This window comes from Aspergillus pseudotamarii, assembly GCF_009193445.1.
Source record: "Aspergillus pseudotamarii strain CBS 117625 unplaced genomic scaffold BDV38scaffold_18, whole genome shotgun sequence".
Taxonomy (NCBI): domain Eukaryota; kingdom Fungi; phylum Ascomycota; class Eurotiomycetes; order Eurotiales; family Aspergillaceae; genus Aspergillus; species Aspergillus pseudotamarii.
This window is the reverse complement of record NW_022475032.1, coordinates 116,816-129,485: the sequence shown is the minus strand read 5'-3', so window position 1 is coordinate 129,485 and position 12,670 is coordinate 116,816. Positions and strand designations below refer to the sequence as shown.

General features: G+C 50.1%; 5 protein-coding genes across 5 annotated transcripts; 2 read left to right on the top strand and 3 right to left on the bottom strand.

The window, feature by feature from the left end:
• Positions 1–152: 152 nt before the first annotated feature.
• On the bottom strand, positions 153–1,852 carry BDV38DRAFT_56723 (phenylacetaldoxime dehydratase family protein). The gene has a single exon (XM_032063559.1). The coding sequence runs from the start codon at positions 1,583–1,585 to the stop codon at positions 500–502; it is 1,086 nt and encodes a 361-aa protein (XP_031914993.1). The 5' UTR covers positions 1,586–1,852; the 3' UTR covers positions 153–499.
• An 18-nt stretch (positions 1,853–1,870) lies between these two features.
• On the top strand, positions 1,871–3,401 carry BDV38DRAFT_56722 (carbon-nitrogen hydrolase family protein). Its single transcript, XM_032063558.1, has one exon. The coding sequence runs from the start codon at positions 2,151–2,153 to the stop codon at positions 3,213–3,215; it is 1,065 nt and encodes a 354-aa protein (XP_031914992.1). The 5' UTR covers positions 1,871–2,150; the 3' UTR covers positions 3,216–3,401.
• Positions 3,402–4,119: 718 nt separating this feature from the next.
• Positions 4,120–5,685, bottom strand: BDV38DRAFT_270144 (Zn(II)2Cys6 transcription factor; the record flags this gene model as incomplete). The annotated part of the gene is made up of 5 exons (XM_032057092.1): positions 4,120–4,149; positions 4,187–4,466; positions 4,519–4,921; positions 4,973–5,590; positions 5,658–5,685. 5 exons carry the CDS (start codon positions 5,683–5,685, stop codon positions 4,120–4,122), a joined length of 1,359 nt encoding a protein of 452 aa, XP_031914991.1.
• A 517-nt stretch (positions 5,686–6,202) lies between these two features.
• On the top strand, positions 6,203–8,636 carry BDV38DRAFT_291659 (cytochrome P450). The gene is made up of 4 exons (XM_032061798.1): positions 6,203–7,212; positions 7,262–7,812; positions 7,865–8,153; positions 8,214–8,636. The coding sequence occupies exons 1-4, from the start codon at positions 6,835–6,837 to the stop codon at positions 8,562–8,564; spliced, it is 1,569 nt and encodes a 522-aa protein (XP_031914990.1). The 5' UTR covers positions 6,203–6,834; the 3' UTR covers positions 8,565–8,636.
• Positions 8,637–9,789: 1,153 nt separating this feature from the next.
• Positions 9,790–12,319, bottom strand: BDV38DRAFT_291656 (TEA/ATTS domain family-domain-containing protein; the record flags this gene model as incomplete). The annotated part of the gene is made up of 5 exons (XM_032061797.1): positions 9,790–9,863; positions 9,912–11,411; positions 11,514–11,621; positions 11,678–11,854; positions 11,905–12,319. The coding sequence occupies 5 exons, from the start codon at positions 12,317–12,319 to the stop codon at positions 9,790–9,792; spliced, it is 2,274 nt and encodes a 757-aa protein (XP_031914989.1).
• Positions 12,320–12,670: the final 351 nt, after the last annotated feature.

Genomic DNA, 12,670 nt, shown 5'->3' with positions numbered 1-12,670 from the left:
TTTCCGACACCCAATCGAACAAGCTTTCTTCATGCCGGAAAAGATGTTGTGATTGCGCATGGATCACATACCTGATGTGTCGGAAGCTAAGACTGTGTTGTAGGTTGACAATGTGGTTGACAATGTGGTTGACAATGTTCTGCCCAAGCAAAAGTCTTCATTGATGATTGTGTTAAGCTACTGAATCGGGTCGGATGATGCTAGCCTGGCATAGACGAATGTCATTAATAATGATTTTCATAGGGAACTCGGAGAACTACATGAAGACTTGGAGGATATAACCCTAACCGTACCTATCTCACCCTGTATCATACGTTGCCTGTACAGCCCACATAGAGACAAACTTGCCCTGTTTGACCTGTCTTTCCCATTGACATCCAAGCACATACAGTTATATAGAGCCTTCAGGCAGGATGAAGCGCCCGGCGAGCATATCGAAAGTATGCAGTAAAGAACATTAATGGTCTGTGCAATTTGCGTAGATTCAATATCTCACACGTTAATCACTAACCTCGGTGAGGGGTGTACAATTTATCACGCCGGTGCCTGGAAGGCAATTCAGGTATTCGAATTGTGCATCGCCGCGCTTTAGTACCGAAACCTCATGCCATGTCCGAAACCTCCGTTTATCCCCGAAAGTTTTCGCATGGCGGATGGCACCAGTATATATGGCCAGATGCGATGGGTGCTTCTTGGCCCAATTTTCCAGATCAGCAAGGCTTCGGAAGAATCCAGTCACACAGGATTCGTTTGACTGCCCTGCCCATTGGGGCGAAGGCGTGGGAATGTTAGATAGGTATCTCAGTCCCATGGAACCCGTCTCGGCGGGGTTTTGCCACAAGTATGCTAGCCCTTCCCGGAGAGTTGGTTCCAGTTTCTCTTCGTAGGAACGTTTTTCGTCCTCGTCGCAGTTGTTCCAGAATTGGCCAGTCCGTATATGCACCACATTATGGACGTTGGTGCCTCTGAGGTGCTTGCCCAAAGAGGACGGGATACTGCCAGGGACAGCTGCCGCTGTGGGATTCACGTCCCGCTCAAAGAGGTCAAATGCCGAATCAGGGATTCGATCCCGAGCGGCGCCCCAGTATGCCGAGTATGAATGCTCTACGGGCTTTGTGCCCGGTAGACGAGCCAGGCCAGGGAGATAGTCTGTTCCCGAATAGTTTGTCTCCAGACGAGAAACATGACTGACAAACCTCTCACACCAGAGACCCACTGTTGGTTGAACCGACTTATCCAGCTCTTGGTATCGTTGAGTGAGATTCAACCGTTGGATACTCTCCTCATACTTTGATTCCGCATCCCAGTAACATACAAAAACGAGTGACTCTGGGGTGTCGTCATCGTCAATGACCCGGAAACACTCCACCGCAGCAGGCGCATTGTGCTGGTCTTCAGCAAGCCAGCGCTTGATCTCTGCGAGGCACTGCGTCAGCCCAGTATCGAGTCCGTTATGTCGTTGAATTCCAATGTATGCAGTGAATACTCTGTCTAGACCGTTTGAAAAATGAGTATACCATCGAGGTATAGGAGGTACATGATTAGCTGGTCGCCGCAGAGGGAATATTCTGGCAGGACAATCCATAATTGGCGGAGGAAGAGGGTGGGATAATCACTTGCGATGCAGAGGCTCCTCACTGAGGGGAGCACGCTACTTTAGTAGTCCATAAGGTTACATCAAGTGCATTCTGATGGATCCATTCTCAACAGTGGAGCAACTAGGGCTGGTGACGAGACCTTCAGTCTCTTTAAGTCTGGATGTCAACATGTCAGTGGCGGAAGGAAAGCGGAACGGGAGCGGAACGGACCGGAAGACCGGATTGCAGTCCGGGAACGGAGATGTTCCGAACCGAGGCCATATTGATTGATGTTGAGTCGTGAACTCCACAAGCCCTCGTTGTACATGGTAAAAAGGATTCCCGATTGGGGTCAGTAACACCGTTCACCTCCTTCTCGACATAGTGCCATGTAGAGAATGATCTCTTTTTGCTGTGGATTGAGTACAATGTAAAGGAGATCTTCTTACACAGCTCAGTTAAGCTTCTTGGCTTGGGGTAGGTTTGGGGAAGCACAACGGTCTTTGTTATATATACTACGCTAGCGCCCTCAGTCCTCTCGTTAGATACGTCTCTAAGCACCGATCAATCGTAATGGCCACTCAGATTCGACTTGCTGCGGCCCACGTCGCCCCCATCTTTCTCTCAGCTCATGAAACAACCCACAAAGCAATCCGCTTGATCGAACAGGCCGCTAGAAACAAGGCAAACCTCATCGCGTTTCCGGAGTCTTTCATATCTGCATTTCCCATCTGGAGTGCCCTGCGCCCGCCGACCGAGAACCATGACCTCTTCCAGCGGATGGTCCGGGAATCCGTCCACGCAGACGGGGAGGAGATACAGGCTGTCCGCGCTACCGCGAGGAAGTGCAACATCATAATCAGTCTTGGCTTTTCGGAGAAGGCCCGCACGAGTAGTGCAACATTATTTAACTCAAATATAATCATCGACAATGAGGGAGATGTTCTCGTCCATCACCGGAAGCTTGTGCCGACCTTTTTTGAGAAGCTGACTTGGTCGCCGGGAGATGGCTACGGATTGCGAGTTGCGGATACGAAGTTTGGGAAGATTGGGGCTCTTATCTGTGGGGAGAACACCAATCCCCTGGCGCGGTATGCTCTTATCGCCCAGGGCGAGCAGATCCATATCTCGACCTGGCCAGCCATATGGCCGACCCGGTCGCCATCGCAGTCCGGCATGGAAGAGTCCGATCCACAGCCCGGCGCGACAGAAAGGCCAAACTATGACAATACCGCCGCGAACAGAATCCGCGCTTCAGCCCATTGCTTCGAAGCGAAATGCTTCGGGATTCTCTGCGCCGGGGTGTTGGGACGCGATGCGATTAATATCATTGCGTCTAGTACATCTACTCTCAAACAGTCCATGGAGCAATCCCAGCGAGCAGCGACTATGTTTCTCGACCCGACTGGGGCACCGATACGGGGGTTTGTGATAGACGAAGCTACTTCAGCTTCCCATCCGGCCGATTTCCTCCAGGCTCAGGAAGGGGTCCTGTACGCTGACGTTGATTTGGATGACTGTATCGAAGGCAAACAATACCATGATACCGCGGGTGGCTACCAGCGGATGGACGTCTTCGGTCTCCAAGTAAATCGGACCCGTCAACAACCAGTAAGATTTACTCGCGTACTTGATTAGGAGACAGACTGGGAAATCCAATGACAGTCGAGGGTAGCTTTGGTCAGCATGTGGCAGGCCTTTATTGTCACAATCTGATTCGATAGTCAATAAACACGCAAATACCGTTGTCATTTATTCACATTATCTCTATGTTTCAAAGGCGTAGCTAGCATTAGTCCCCTAATTCCAAAGCCGGGCGCATATAAACAGCCTGGAAATGGTTGACAGAGCCAAGTCTACCACAGGACGGACGCGAATAGTGCGGTTATTTATCGCCTCGAACGCCTTGCCGATGTCCTTGTTGGAGACCCTAATTTCGGAGCCCCAAGCCCTCCAAGCCTACCCTCGACAACACCGCAACCGGCCGCTTGAACGAATGCTTATATGTACCCGTGGGACTTATCCCTGCCAGGATGCCGTCGAACGAGCATCTAAGAAAGTGGACCCAAGCCCAACAAAAGCCCAATAGCGACAATGGCATCCACCAAGCAAGCTCCCTTCCCCCATGACTACGCCCAGCTCTTACACTGTGCGCGTCGGCACCGTGAGGGCTGAAGGCTGCTGCTTTGACCTGCCTGTCGCCGTGCAGAAGACCTGCGCTCTAGTCATTGAACCCGCCAAGAAAGGCTGCGACCCACTGCCTTCCTGGAGGTCTGGATTCCTCCAAAAGACTCTTAGAAGTTCGAACATCCGGCGGGCCGTATTGACTAAGTATAAGCCCACTCTGCCACGGAAGTATGGTGCTACTAAAGGAGCGCAATAAGATCCTATCAGAGACTGAGAACCTTTTACATAATAAGTATGGGAGTTAACTGAGATAAGTTCGACGTCCACCGCCTGCAGCTTTGTTGTGCCCAGATGTCTGGTAACGTCCGGACAGCTGCAGCAATATTTTGGAACTTAGTCTTTGCGAAAACCTGGTTCATCCGTTCTGTGAAATAGTGCCGGTGTTCTGGGTCAGAAGAATCCGCAGCAGCCATGAAACACACCCAAACAAGGGCATGAGCACCTTGCTCGTCAGGGTCGACGCGTGACACCAACTGCTTCAAGCTCTCGAGTCGGTTCCACAGGTCGTGGTTGGTAGTAGCTCGGAGGATGTAAATTTGAGAAGCTTCTATAAAGGCCTGTCTGACCACCGAAAGAACCCTATTGTGTCTGGAGTCGGGGGGAAGTTCATAGTCGGTCCAATCGAGGTAGTGATCCAGTTGAAAGCCTAGGGCATCCACGCCTTGGGTTTCATCAAGTAACGGCTGTCCGAGGAACTGAAACCTGTACAAGTCATCAGCGTCAATTCGAGAACTGCCAGGCACTGCTGACTCACATGTGGGTTTGTTGTATAAGAAAGCGATAGGCTGGCGTCTTCTCTATTTGACAGAGGCTCGGCATAAGGGAGAGTAGCGTGCGCAGCAAATGAGAGTACTCGGGGCTGCCTGTGATGGTTTCACCCACTAACAGCACAATCAGGATTGCCCACGTGCGAAGATTAACAATGCTGTGCGACGTTGCTTGTAAAGAGTCGCGTCGAAGCCGGGAAATGATCGCTGCACGGCCAATTTCTGCCATGCCTTGGAAACCTGGATGTCGTAGAGCTAGGTGCTGAGCCGCCACAGCTCGAATCGCGCCACGTAAGACTTCATCCTCGCATGCGAGAGGAAGGAATATATCCCGGTAGCCATTGGAAACATTGTCGAAGATGACCATGACTGGAGCTACTTCGCTGGCGACTAGCATGGGTTAGCGAGTGGGAGGTAGGAGCTGAGAGAGGTGTATCTTACAATGCGAAAGGAACATTCGGTCTTCAGGACCCAAGAAAGGAATCCATGGAATTATTGTGCTGCGCGAGTCTGGAGCTGACGACGACCAGTAATCACAGCGTTCTCCTTCATCAGCGTTGGAAGGGTCGGAACTTCGTTGCCATTCCAGCCGGCCCTGCTGGTTGGTGACATCCTCTGAGTACTCGAGTGATTCGAACCGAGTGTCTTCACCCGGTGTATCTGGTGCCACTAGGATTTCACTGGCACGGGGCACTACGGATTTGTTCTGAGATCCAGAATCAAGCCAAGCTTGGCGATCCTCCACCTCGTTTACGGTCGGATATGTTTTAGCTTTTGTGCCTGCTGTTCCAGGTTTCCTCTTGGTACGCTTTGGACCATCGTCCTTCCATCGGATCTTCTGAGGCCTTGGAACCCCCGTGGGTGACTGATTATTCCATTCCGACTCCGGCGACACTGTGGCTGGAATCGCACATCCTTTCAGTTTCCCACGAGCAGCTATGCCTGAGGAGAACCGGAACCGACCGAGGCCCGAGCATTCAATCCCCTTTTTCTGACACTTGAAGCAGGTAGGATGGGCGCCGTCGCAGACAATCCGTCGCTTGCTACACTGAAAACACCCTGCAAGAGCACGTTAGCCGGATGACCTCGAAGCCCTGAGAAAAGAAAAGATTGTCTGAAAGCGCACCTCGAGTCTTCACACTTCTGGAGGTCATCTAGTCTGGTGTCACAGACTGGTATAGAATGAAATGGCATTGTAGGAAAGCATGAATGAATGTTGGAGATGTTTTTGCGGGGAAATCCGACCTTATCTTATCAGTTCGGACTAATAGATATTCCGGTATTATCGTGTTATTTATTTCGGGAGAGATATTGTCTCCACACAGTTCAGCCCTCCCAGCTTTTGATCCACAATTCTCCCGCATGGATTACTAGATAGCTTAGGATTTTGAGGACTCACATGAGGTGAGCTCGTCCCAAGGAGTAGGCCCTCTGACCCTCTCGCAGCACCTATTCTAGGTTTGCGCATGTAGTAGGTTGGGAAATGTAGTCGCTAAATATGCTTCGACAAGACATATAGAGATACCCAGGATCATGGTGTCTAAAGACTATTTCCCCTCCTTCTTATTAGCACCATAGTCTAGTAGCAATATGTAGACGTTATTTGAGGTAAAAAAGAACTACTAGCGTCATGCGTACGAAGCGAAGTAGACTATTCACACCAAGGGAGGCGGGAGACTCACCATCCCAACCTGGCCGCATTACGGCCCTTCTGAAGGGGCTTATATGAGCACTCCAGGCGTAAGTTGTGACATCTGGAGCACCTTGGCCTCGTACCTTCACACTGCCGGACGTTAGGTCTGCGATCCGGATTGCTACAATGGGGCCACTCGCCTTGAGTTTACGGCGACGGCACTCGACACAGGCCATCTCTGTTCGACGCATCCCGCGCATTTTTTCTCTTCTATATCTCAAGCGTTACTACATGGCAGCAAACAACATCCATCCAGCCTTTCGTGTCTTTCCCATGGCGATCCCTCCGACATCTCCCCAGGTCACGGGGACTCCCCCACGCAACTTGACCAATCGGATCACCGCCTCCCGCATGTTTTTGAACCCGAGCATATCAGATCGGACCTTATGAGAAATGCAGTTGGATACGCACTATTGGTCTGTAGCTCTGGGATAACTTGCGGTGATCATGCACATGTTGTTGTGGGGTGGTGAAGAGTGTAGTTACCATAGAAACTCGGCTACGTCGTGCTTACCCGAGGAATCCCCAAAGTCGAATATATATAGTAGTACAGATCTTGCACTACACGAGGGGGGAAACTCCTACTGATTGGTACTTACGGTAGGCCATCATGACATTTATTCAGAGTATCGTATTAGAGTCGCCGTTGGCTGCGGGTAGCGCTTTCCTTGCCGCCACCGTTGTTGGATATGTCGTTTATCAACGATACCTGCACCCACTGGCGAAATACCCAGGTCCATTCCTTGCCAGTATCACAGATCTATGGCAGGTTCACCAGTTCCTGTCTCTACAGCAACCATATCATCTGACCACACTCCACGAACGATACGGCCCCATCGTTAGATACGGACCGGACAAGCTCAGCATCACGCACGAGAGTGCTATCCCCATAATCTATCGGAAAAGCGCCAAATCGATGCCGAAGACCGAGTTCTATGATGCATATGGGGCTGCTCATCCAAATGTGTTTGGGATGCGAGATGAAGTAGTAAGTCTCCGGCTGGAGAATGAAAAGCTTTTGTAACTCATGGTTCTAGATGCACTCAATAAGGCGGCGTCATATGTCTCACAGCTTTTCTTTAAACTACATTAAGGAAATGGAAGAGTATCTTGACTTAAACATACGCATTCTGAAAAATAAGGTTAGATCGTACAGTGAGAGAGGGGAAATATTTGACCTAAAGAAAACTTTGCATTACTATGTAATCGACGTCTTGGGCGAGCTCGCATTTAGCCAATCTTTCGGTGTGCAAGAGGCCGATGACGAGTCACTTATCCCGCCGGTGATCGAGCATAGCTTTCTAGCGGCTGTCACTGGCGCATGGCCTGCCATGACAATGACCTTGAAACGGTGGCTCCCCTACGTACCACACGCAGGCCTTCGGCGGCTCTTTGCTGGCCGCAAGGCTTGTGCAGATCTTGCGTCGAGATGCGTTCAACGACGGCTGAGGGACCTAAAGAATGATGGAACTTCAGTGGGAATACAGGATAGGAAGGATATCCTGACTGACCTGATCAAGGCGAAACACCCTGAGACGGGCGAAAGGCTGACGCCAACTGATCTGGAAACGGAGGCATTTGGTTTCATGTACAACACACCAATTTAGTTCTCTGGTAACCTCGGGTTAACTATCTCATAGAATTGCCGGAACCCACACAACAAGCGCCACATCTACACTTCTCTTCTATCATCTTCTCCACAACCCTGAGCTCATGAGAATATGCGTTGAGGAGATCGACTCTAACCTTCCGTCCCTTGAACGGACCGAGACTGCGTACTCGATTACAGTCGCAGAAGCCTCTCTGCCATTCTTACGAAACTGTATTCGAGAGAACTTCCGCATTACCCCGGTGTTCACGATGCCGTTAGCACGTCGTGTTACTGATCCCGCCGGAGTAACAATAGAAGGCGAATACTTCCCTCAAGGGGTGAGTTTAGTCGAATCTCAAACATGGTTTGCTCGGGACCTAACTATCATTTGAACTAAGACGTCACTCGCTGTATGCAACCACGCATTCCACCACAACCCGACTGTCTGGGGGGAGGATCATAATATATTCAATCCCAATCGCTGGGACAGTCCAGATATAAGCGCTAAAGCCCGGCTCCTGATGCATTTTGGACTGGGTGGCCGACAGTGTATTGGGAAGACTGTGGCGACTACCAATATATACAAGTTGCTTAGTACACTGCTTAAGGAGTTTACGTTTGAGCTAGCTGATGAGCGGGAGCGGGTGGATGTGGAGAAGGGCATGTATAAAGGCAGAATCCCGAAGCTTTTTAGTGTTGGAATCAGTGACCTGCAGGGACCTTTGCTCGTTAGGGCTCATGTTCGTTGACATCTTTAAGGAAGCGTTACTACAGAGAATCATCGGTTTGTTATAGTAAGGCATTTGATGGTATGTGGCATTGCCATGAATCTCAGCATAGAGCTATCGACACTAGAGAAAGACATCCCTAACGCTTCATTGGCCTGAGAGACCCGAGCAGGGGAAGAAATGCTGTGGGGTTAGTCTGTAGTCGATACTCGTGCATATACCATCGTACTTAGTGGCGGACGAATTTGAGAATACCACTGAGGTTGCAGAAGCGATTGCCCATCCTCATGCTGCCGCCATGGACGTGGTAGATTGTTCGACCCCACGAGCTCTGTGTAGCTTCTGGACATATCTGCAGGCCTATGCTACGGAACGAAGCATCTTAGCATATGCTGCAGTTGTAGCGCACGCATACTCCTGCCACAACTCGTTCTTATGGGAATCCACATAGTCACATATTCCTCGAATAACAAGACTCAAAACGGCATTCATAATGCCAGCTGCTTCCATTTCAAAGTTGAGGGCCAGGTCTGGCACAAGTATTGTGCACAATGCGAAGCCTGTGCATCTTCGGCCGATCCTGTAAGTGTAATCGCTCTCTCAACTGCCTCACCTGGCTCCTCCTTATACCCTTGCTCATTGAGAAAAGATGATGCATCCCATTCGATCACAAAAGTCACGGCATAAGCTTCTGCAGATATCTTTCTGCTGATCTTGTGAGAAGATGACAGTGATGTAAGAACTTTCCTCCTGGTTGTCTCCATAAGATTTGGCTCGGCTGGAGCCAAAAGGGACTCTCTGCGCAAGCTTGCAAGAAGCCATTCGTACGGCGTGACATTGAAAATGAAATCCTTATATGTGATTGCTTCAGGAATGCTCATTTGTTCTTTCTGCCCTTCCCCTGCATCTTCATTGCTGAATATTGGTTCATTGATGCTAGGAGAACGTGGGATGGGATCTTGCTGCTCTTCTAGGTGTTTATTCCAGAATGTCCATTTCTCATCCAGGGGCATTCCTCCTGGCTTGCCACTGCCGACATCGGAAAGATTCTGTTCCTGATGAGAGTACATATCCTTGAAGCAGCTCACAATTTTGCTGAGAAATAACCAAAGTTAGGACTAAATTCTATATTAAATGTTTGGGGTGTTGTACTCACTCTCGACTCTTGTGGATAAAAACCATAATATCACGGTGCATCTGACTAGGCACTTTGTGGACAAGCTTAAGAGCGAAAGCTTTGAGTAATTCAAGGCTGGCTTCGGGAAATTCTCTTCATTGTCTGCGCATCAGGCTGCCAGGAAACAGCTTTTGTAAACCAATCTTCAGCCAATTCAGATATGTGGCTCTACTTTGGCAAAGTAGTAACACTCGATGTGTCAGAGTAAACCGTCTTGGCTGCGTCCATTTGCAGTGAGGTTTGTGTCTGTGGCGTTGGGAGTTGCTCTACTGATACGTATCCCGAATCAGAAGGAAGTTCAGGTTGAATATTCCTGCCGCTCTTGATGCATCCATATGTATCTACTCTTGTAGATGCATAGCCTGAATCCGTAATTCCTCCAGTTTGTGTAAATTGCCAGGTATTTGCGCCGTCGCCTGCACTAGGAGCGTCCTTTGCCGAAGCTTTTGGCCCACCTGGATGCCAATCTTGTGAAAATGTGTCCTGGCCGGTGGATTCCATCCTCAAGTTATCCTCCAAAGGAGATTGGAGACGTGCCCTATTTGTACCACCATCACCAGACATGGCCCCCATAATCCCCACCAGATCGTCCCGGCATACCGAATGGCTCTCGTGGCCGAGACCGTAGGTCGTAACACTTTTTTGTGGTAGAGGCGGGGTAGGTGGCCTCATGGGTGTGCTAATGGAGACGTCGAAGCTAGTCTGCTGCTGCAGGCTAGGAAATGGGTCAAGTGTCCAAGCTGAGTTCCTCTTAGCGGACAACCCTTCTTCTGATTTGTTAATGCTAAGCATGTCAAACGGCCAGTCCACCAGTGGAACATGAGTCTGAGTGGCCTGGTACGTGTTGGGAATCGGCCGGCTGCTCGGTAGAGCTGAATCTAAAGAAGAAAGACGAGGAAGGATAATTGGATTGGTTGGTCTAGGGCTATTGGTAAAGGTACGGCTTGGGGAAGTGATTAGTCTACGCCATATGGTGGCGCCGACCTCATTTGGGCGCGCCTGGTGAAACTTCCAGAGGATGATAGCCATTCTCTTGCCTTCATCGCTGGAAGAATCTGGGCATCGATTGTGCAGCCGTGGCAGACTGGCAGGCTTACTGGCACAGATCTCCTGAACTGCGGTCAGGGTGCGGAAGTACTGTCTACTACGCTCCTCAGCCACATGGTGACGCCCGCTGGATTCGGCCTGTAGCTTTTCCTCTGTAAGGGACGTGAACACCTTTACCCACCACGACGACTCAAACGGGGGTTTGACCTTTGTGGCGTGCTGCTTAGGCAAGTTGTGCTTTGATATAAACGCGGACTGGCCATCCTCGTATAGGTAAGTGGAGCAACTCCAATTCTCCATCTGGTTGCTCATCGGTGCTTCGCCCGACGTAGGACTGGCAATGTCAAGCTCCAGGGAGATTCCTAACTTTGACCCCACAGGAGGAAAGTCATCCATCAACTTAAGACTAGCCTCGATAAGTAATATTTCGCAGTTCAAGGAGTCGTTAACATCTAAGGGCGAGGAGTTCAGGCGTGGAAAGGACGTTCGCCAGTTCGTTAAATTCTCCAAGGGCATAGGTGCTTCCCGCTGGTTTCCCATGAGGCGGGTATACACATGGAAGGCATGCTCCATACCTTCTGGCATCGTCGGAGCAGTGGCCCACATGTCGAATTTAAGGCATTGGACTACATCGACGTATGAATCTTGGTGGGTCGTTGTACAGCCACGTTGTGGTAGTGGGAACTCCCGAGAGTTCGGCATCATTAGGCTCAACCGTTCAGGGTATGATGGATTGGTATTGTTACTGCAGTGGTTAGAAGGTGAGGTATCTATCGACGATCTCCATCTAGGACCAGAAGGGTCGGTCTGGCTATTTGAGTGGCCGGCCGGTTGTCCTCGAACTAGCCTTTCCCCTAGAGCTGTCGTTACATCACGCAGAGGACTATATCCTGGTATTGTTGAAACTTACAGTCTGGGTTACCCTTGAGGAAAGAATCAAGGACTTGCAAATGGCTTGATACCTGTACCCTCGTCCTCCGCTTGCCTGTTGATTTATAGACATAATTCGCAATCAGTTCATTTCGACCATACGACTTCCCACGTTCGTAGCATTTTCTCCTCCCCATGGGTGGGTTTGCCTCAAGGGCTATAGCGACCATTAGTTTCTTCTTAGAGTCGGCAAATGATGCTGCGTACCTTCCTGAAATGCGTCCTCCAGCTCGTCCGACCATACTGGCTCCCCATCCTTACCAGTATCCCGGCGCGGCCGTGCCCTATACTCCATATACTTTTGGGACTTAAGATAGCTTCTTTCCGTGCGAAAACTAGCAGATGCTGAGTCACTAAGCGGTAGGCGTCGCAGCCTCTTGACCGGGTATCGGTGACTCGCTAGCTGGGGATGGTCCAAGCTGCTTGTAGTAGTAGGGGGTGGATGGTTTGGGACGGGGGCATGGGGTTCTCCAAAGAGAGATTGTTGACGATTGTCGCCGTATCCCGCCGTATCGCTGTGAGTGAAATTGTCTGAATACGTTTGGGTATCCCCAGAGGTATTAGGGAGCTCTTGATACGATAGAGACCCTCGACTCGCAAGAGATTGCTGGTTTTGGAACATTATAGACTCGGGTTTCCAATCAGTCGCCAGGCTCTGACAGGAATAGATTCCAAGGCAAATATGTTGAGGCCACAAATATTTCATGCCTAAAAATGAATCTAGGACGTCTTCCATGGACGAGGCTGTCACCTCATCGAATAGGATTTCGCCACATGTCACAGCAAAAGGTAAGCAGAGGGAAGACCACCTGATCAACCAGTGCAGGCATGAATGAGCTAGCCCGTCTAGGTATGGATGTCTGGGTGCCCAGATGTGGGAGTGGTGGAGAGAGATTTGGTATCTGGACTCTGAGACTATTGAGCCCGCAGTGCTCTTTAGTAGTATTAGTATTAGCACTAGGACGTAGATTAG

Bases quoted from the DNA above. Each gene is read 5' to 3' on its own strand.
- BDV38DRAFT_56723 (XM_032063559.1), bottom strand. From the start codon at position 1,585: ATGGATTGTCCTGCCAGAATATTCCCTCTGCGGCGACCAGCTAATCAT.
- BDV38DRAFT_56722 (XM_032063558.1), top strand. From the start codon at position 2,151: ATGGCCACTCAGATTCGACTTGCTGCGGCCCACGTCGCCCCCATCTTT.
- BDV38DRAFT_291659 (XM_032061798.1), top strand. From the start codon at position 6,835: ATGACATTTATTCAGAGTATCGTATTAGAGTCGCCGTTGGCTGCGGGT. The intron at 7,213-7,261 runs GTAAGTCTCCGG...TCATGGTTCTAG, and splicing joins TTGGGATGCGAGATGAAGTA to ATGCACTCAATAAGGCGGCG. The intron at 8,154-8,213 runs GTGAGTTTAGTC...ATTTGAACTAAG, and splicing joins GCGAATACTTCCCTCAAGGG to ACGTCACTCGCTGTATGCAA.